The sequence below is a fragment of the Sinocyclocheilus rhinocerous genome, unplaced genomic scaffold (genome assembly GCF_001515625.1).
Source record: "Sinocyclocheilus rhinocerous isolate Xijiao unplaced genomic scaffold, SAMN03320098_v1.1 scaffold585, whole genome shotgun sequence".
In the NCBI taxonomy this organism is placed as follows: Eukaryota; Metazoa; Chordata; class Actinopteri; order Cypriniformes; family Cyprinidae; genus Sinocyclocheilus; species Sinocyclocheilus rhinocerous.
The window spans coordinates 404,905-411,726 of NW_015630024.1; the positions used below are offsets into that span (position 1 = coordinate 404,905).

Genomic DNA, 6,822 nt, shown 5'->3' on the forward strand with positions numbered 1-6,822 from the left:
TCTAAAATGTAAGTCATTGCTAACTTTACTGAACTTGTATAAAATGATTATTAAATTAGTTATCATGCTGATATCTGCAGAAAAACGGCACTCTTTGTGTGATATAGATTAGGTTAACTATATTAAATTATATAGATATAAAAAGCATACAGAAGCATTTTTGCCATCTACAATTTAGAATGCCTTAAATTTTTCGTTTTAATAGACTAATAAATCACGTGCATGCACTCTGTCTCTGTTTGTGTGATTTGGTGATGATATACCCGATAATGTCAGATCGCACATCGTTACAACAACACTTACCATATTATCACAGAAGATATACTGTATATTGCATACCCCAGACTCGACTTGAGTGGAAAATCAAATCATCCGCGGTTGTGCGCGCACTTGTTTGCACATGAGCATGAGTCTAACTTGCAAACGCCAGACCACTGATTCGCCAAACCTGCTTTCCTGCAGTCCGTGTTCTTCTGACTATTTTGTAGTAAGTAACGAATATGCTTCTGGGAAATGTATCGGAGTAAAAGTATACATTTTAATTAGGAAATGTAGTGGAGTAAAAGTAAAACTTGGCTGAAATATAAAAACTCAAGTAAAGTACAGATACTCCCCAAAAAATACTTAAGTACTGTAACAAAGTATTATTACTTCGTTACATTACACCTATCAGTGTTTATTAAAAAGAAGCTGTTTTGTTTAGTTACAATAACCCTACCAAAGGTTGCTTATAGGATCTTAACTGATGGTTTTGCTATTACAGTTCGAACGAGATGTGATGATCTGGAACAACAAGACGTACATCTCCAAACCTATGCTTGTGAAAGAATGCTAATTATGCAAAAATAAACAATGCAGTTCATTGTTTCAACAAACAACATGTGCAAAGACAATAATAAAGCAAAGGCTAAGTGCATTTGGATATTACAAGTCAAAATCTGGATATTATTTTATTTTTGTTTTTAGTTTGTTTGCAAAACAGTAGTTTAAAAGTAGGTGACTTGTTGTCTATTCCATTTTAAGAACGATCTGTCCTTGTTGAAGTGCTTCAGACAATCATCTGTCAGTAAATAACAGTTGTACATTTCTATCTAGTGTGCTGCTGAACTGATTGCAGAATTACACACTACAGCTACTGCAGTCTGGCTAGACTGCTGTAATTGGGATTGGACTGTCTGAGAGTTCTCAAAGCTTCAGCAAGCAATAAGCCAAAGCCCAGAACTGCCTTTGTTCTTGCAGAAGCTCCAGGGCCCTCATTTATCAAGAGTGCGTAGAAAAGGTTCTATATTTTGTCCTACGAATGAAATTTAGAATGTGTGTAAGTACAAAAAAATCTGTATTTATCAAACGTGCGCACGTGGTTCTTACGCACACCAGTAAGTAATCATTGTTGATAAATCCCACATGTTCTTAAGCACCATGCTCGTTCACAGTCATGGTCATTTGCATTCAGAAGTGCCTCCAGTGAACCATATGTGGTGACAACACCTCCCTTTATCACTTGAACGTATACGTCCTCACTGAAGTCATGGCAAAGAAAGCGCTACCGACTGAGAAGCCATTCTGTGCTCTCACTAAACAGATCAGCGCACTCTTTGAAAAACGCGTTCTCTGCGCAGCGCATGGTTCGCCAAATCTTCCAGCAAAGCGAGATCAGCCATGACCATATAACTACATTTCAAATCGACTTCCCAACTGTCCTTTATAGCTTTTCACACTAATTGTGCAAATGTTTAGCTTGAAATATAAAATTATTAATTGAGTATTTGCAATTAAAAGACACAGGACACATACGGCAGCACTTTCTTTTTGTAGTATCGCCATTCTACCACTAGAATCAAGAGTTGTGCTTACATTTACACACATTCCTACGTATAAGTACAAGTTGGTAGAGCCCACCCTTTGCGTGAAACTGTTCTTACGCACTCATCTGTGCGTGCGCACTGTTGATAAATGATGGCCCAGGTCTTTTACACAGACCTGTTCGGTGGCACAGTAGACAGAAATGTACAACTGCACTGTGAACTTAGATGCAAAAGGACACAAAGTTCCCATCTCTTAGATGTACCTTGAATAATGCGTGTTGTTCTGCCCTCAAGACAGATATAACTTTTTCATATTCAACTTTGGCACATAATTCACTCCACACTGTGCTACAGACAGGATACCTAAAAAAAGAGGTGTACTTTTACTTTCACATGTAATTACACTTAGGATGTTTGCCTGGTGAATGATAAATGGGCCAAAAAAATTAAATAAAACATCCCACAGACTTATAATGAGGGCTCTTTTAACTTGAGGCAGCATAGTTTTTGTTTTTGTTATTTTAATCCATTTTAAATTTTCATAAATAAAATAGAAATTCATATAGATAGTTTTTTTCATTAGAATGAATAAAGTAAAAGTTTCTAATAATAATAAAATATAATAATATATAATTAAAATGTTCTTTATATAAATGCATTTTATTTAATATAATTTAATTATTTTATCTTATTTACCTAGCATAGGGGTTGTTTTTATCTATTTATATTTATCTATTTTTGTATCTTTTTTTAAAATGAAAGTTATACTAAAATGTTATACATACATATACTGTACATAATCTAAAATATAATATATATATTCCTTACAATAAGAAAAATACATTTAATTAAATAATTAATTAAATTTATTTAAATACAAATTTGATATACAATTAAAAATTATATTAAAATTGTAATAAAACATTATTTATATACAGTTTATTATAATTTTCATTTCATATCTTATTCTGAGGAACAGAGACAGACAGACAGATAGATAGATAGATAGATAGATAGATAGATTTATTAGAATGAATAAGAAAAAGTACACATTTCTAATAATAATATATAATTAAAAATGTCCTTTATATAAACAATCCTTTATTTAATATAAGTTTAATTCTTTTTATATTATTTGCATAGCATAGGGGTGTTTTTATCCATTTCTATTTTTGTATCTTTTTCAAAAATTAAAGTTTTGCTAAAAATGTTATACACACATATATTTTAAATACGATATATATTCCTTACAATAAGACAAAAATGCATGTATTGATCTTTGATTTGTGTACTGTGACAGGGCTTGGCTGAAAGCCCTTCTTCAGGTTTCAGGTTTCACCCTAATTAATTGTTTATTCTCCAAGCTTGTTAATAAATGCGCCCGCCATTATCCAATAGACCAAAACACACTGTGGAAATTAGTGTCCACCAAATAGCTGCCAAGTAGGTAGTGCAATTACCGGACATGTTGCTATCAATTACCATCAATGATAGTTATCCTCTCAAAAGGGCCACTGTGGCAGTGCAGTGCAGTTCATCTGTTTCCATCCACTGTCTGTCTCATAACGCTAAGTGGCATTAATGAATATGTTTGACCATGCTGACAGGATGTGTCTATGACATACACCATATGTTAGGTCTTGCCCGGTTAATACATCCTGATTGTCATCTAGTGAGATGGAGCGATCATCATGCTGGGTGATTGCCCTAAACATATGCTGGTATGCAGATGTTTCGCCCTCGTTAATTAAGCCTTCTGAACAGCTCATCTCCTGTCGCGCCTGCAGTGTCTTGTGTGTTTTGTGTGTCTGTGTTCAAAGAGCATGCAATGGGTGTACAGACTGTTCCTCTGCTGGGTCTTTCTGTGCTGGCTGGTGCAAAACAAGGGGAGGAAAATTATGACAGACCCTGTGACAGCCCTAGGCACTCCGAATGAGATGATCTATGATTGTAGAAGAATTCTTTTACTGAACCAAATAACCATCGTTTGGTTCTAGCGCAAATTAATTAATGCTATATGTCAGAATATATTATAAAATGATTGAATTACAACAGCTTTTACTCTAAAAATGTTAGAATTTTACTTTAATATATTATTATATATATTATAATATATATATATTTACTAATATATTTCTATTTATTTATATAAAATATAGTTTATTAGATCCCCACTGCCTGTCGGTGGGATCGGGGAAGGGCTCGGAGGAGACGGTCAATCACCACGCGCTCCGCCACCTGTCCAGCCGATGGAGCCCCCTCCAGCAGCCAACACATACACTGTTTATTACCTTTTAGTTTGTATTAGCCTGACCATGTGAAATAATGCATATGAAGTTCCTGAATGTGAATGAATAAAATGCGTATTGTATCAAAATAATACCATGTCCAAAATTGAAAGTGACAATTTGGTAGTCATTAGGCCAATGAAATGTAAATCAGACATGATATGTGTTTCCGGAGAACTGATTATGCACATTATTTTTTATAATTGCATTAGCTAGAGATGTAATATTCATAGATTTTACAATAAACTATACAAGACTACTTTGTTTGGGTCTCAGATCTGTTTCATACATATTAATTTGCTTTTTTTTGGACTGCACAGCTCTGGGAGTTTTCGCATACAACAGACCAGCAGTAATACAATGTCACTTTTTGTTTCTTTATAGACTACATGAGGATATCTCAGGTGCACTGCACAACTTAAAATAGGTTTTTAACTTCAGGCAGTGTCTGTGATGTTGCTTCGAATCACATACACTTTAGAAGTGGGACGAATTTTTTTTTAAGAGTGCCTCTGAGTGCAGCTTCTGACCTTGAGACTGCTGATCTGGCAATAAAGAAGCTGAAGGTAAACTCACCTAACATCTGCTTTAATATCACCTTCAACTCGTGTCCAAACACTGGCAGATGGTCCTGATGGGGATTCTGAAAGAATGACAAAATTATTCTGTTACCTCTAAATAACCTTCATAATACAGCAAAAGATAAAAAGACAACATATGAGTTTGTGGTGAATCTCCAATGATGTTGAACACAGGTGCAACGGTGGTTTGATTTAATCAGATTCCATCTTCTTTTATTGAACATTCTAATGAACAGATTCCACAGGGAATTCCATGCACAGAGCCAGAACCAATTCCGACAGATGGAACGATCAGCATGACATATAGAAGAATGAGCCAGGATTCTGATAGCTGGAGACCACCATGTGTGGACAGTATGGCCAGACTGAGCTCCAACTCCACCAATTGCCCAATTTGCAATCGTACAGCTCTACAGGCGCGCAGAGCGTGGAATTCCTGAACTGTGACCATAAAGAGAGCCAACTCTGTTTCATCAACATGCTGAGACTCCAGCCGTGTCAAATGCCTCCTATGTCGCCAGAAAACCCCTCTATGGCAGACCCATAGAGATAACTTTTATAATTCTCATCAGAGATGGTGTGGTGGTTGTTTTGTAAATTGACGAATGAGATTCAGCAACGCTAGATAATGCAATTTAACAGAGCTGCTTCATTCTTGTTTTCCTGGCCTTTCTGGCATTAGCCCTGTTGTTTGCTTTGCAAACTAGCCGCAGGCTGAGAACTCCAACGGTGAACTAATTTATTGAACTTGACAGCAGATGCCACTAAACATTTTTTTGAAAGAAATATGAGCGGTGCTTGCCCATGCAAAATCTACTGCCAAAATGCCAGGATGTTCTGGGTGGTTGCCAGGGTGTTGTTATAATACAAACATATAATAAACATATCTATCTATTGATTGATCTACTGTATATGTCACACTTTGCTTACGGGAGGAACTAGGAGACGAGGAGACTTCACAAAACGAGAGTCTTTAATAATCCAACAGGGAGACAGAGCACAAGGAAGACGTTCAAGACCCGACAAGGAAACATGAGGCAGACTACACATTTATACTAAACTTAACGAGGGACAGACAGGTGCGGGGAATCAACTAATAATGAGACAACAAGAACAGGAACATGACCAAATAAGGGAACACTGAAACAGAAACGGGCAAAACAGGTCAATAATCCTGACAGTCTATCTATCTATCTATCTATCTATCTTTACAGAGTAAAATAAAGATGTAAATAAACTGTCACACATAACTGTGCACAACCTTGAAACACAATAAAATGTTCCCTGTTCGCAGTCGTCAATAATTAGGAAACGCATGCATAGAGAAAATGGTTTAAAAATAACAAAAAGTTTAAAATTCACTGAGGGAGCCACATATATCATCGTCTAGATCCTGACAGAAGTCTTTTGATGTGGCTTAAAACGGTCAAAAATAGAGCAGCTATATTGTGCCTCAGTTTAAGAACAGACAGTCCCCTTTTCCGTTTTAAATAGCATATTTTTGGTGTAACATTTGGCTGGTCGAAAGTTGTGCTCTTGGTCTGCGTCCTAGTTTTCCGAAGAAGAGATTGGACATCATTTATAACCATAGCAACCCTCTGAGGTTGGTGCAATGCCACAGTACTTCTATGTGCATACTTTATCCCAAGATGTTTGTTGTCTTGGGTTTGATTATTTTACCCAATCTGGCCTAAAAACATACAATTTACAGGTTGCAGGCAGAGGTGATCAATATTACTATGTTTTCCATCTTCTCATGCTCTGTATTGATGTATAATATTTATATAAGAGACACATTCTTGCATTTAGGCTGCACATGCAGTTTGCAGTGCTAGACCAAGTCACTATTTATGGCGATAAAAAAAGGACAGAGATGGAAAGAACAGTCATCAATTATAGATTGACATACCACATACATGAGAAACACATCATGTAGGTCTGCACGGTCCTCGGTTGGCATCTAGGACAAGCCAGAACAGCAGTGAAATGTTTCTTCTTAACCCATTACCAGCCTGAAAACACACACAAGGATGATATAATAAATAAAAATGCAATACTGCCATTATTAACTTTATTTAACACCAGCATTGTATTAATACAGAACTTCTTCTAAACATATCGTTATCACTACTATATATATATATATAT

At 35.9% G+C, this 6,822-nt stretch overlaps 1 protein-coding gene and 1 long non-coding RNA gene across 2 annotated transcripts in view; one reads left to right on the forward strand and one right to left on the reverse strand.

Annotated features, from left to right (window-relative positions):
- Positions 1–835, forward strand: part of LOC107739715 (cholesterol 7-desaturase-like) — a 12,922-nt gene extending 12,087 nt beyond the window's left edge. Inside the window, exon 7 of the mRNA XM_016551920.1 lies at positions 764–835. Coding sequence (XP_016407406.1) covers positions 764–835 — 72 coding nt within the window. The remainder of the gene's footprint in view (positions 1–763) is intronic.
- A 3,834-nt stretch (positions 836–4,669) lies between these two features.
- Positions 4,670–6,822, reverse strand: part of LOC107739672 (uncharacterized) — a 6,348-nt gene continuing 4,195 nt past the window's right edge. The window contains exons 2-3 of the long non-coding RNA XR_001640020.1: positions 6,584–6,686; positions 4,670–4,736 (exon numbers count right to left, since the gene is read on the reverse strand). This is a non-coding gene — a long non-coding RNA (uncharacterized LOC107739672). The remainder of the gene's footprint in view (positions 4,737–6,583; positions 6,687–6,822) is intronic.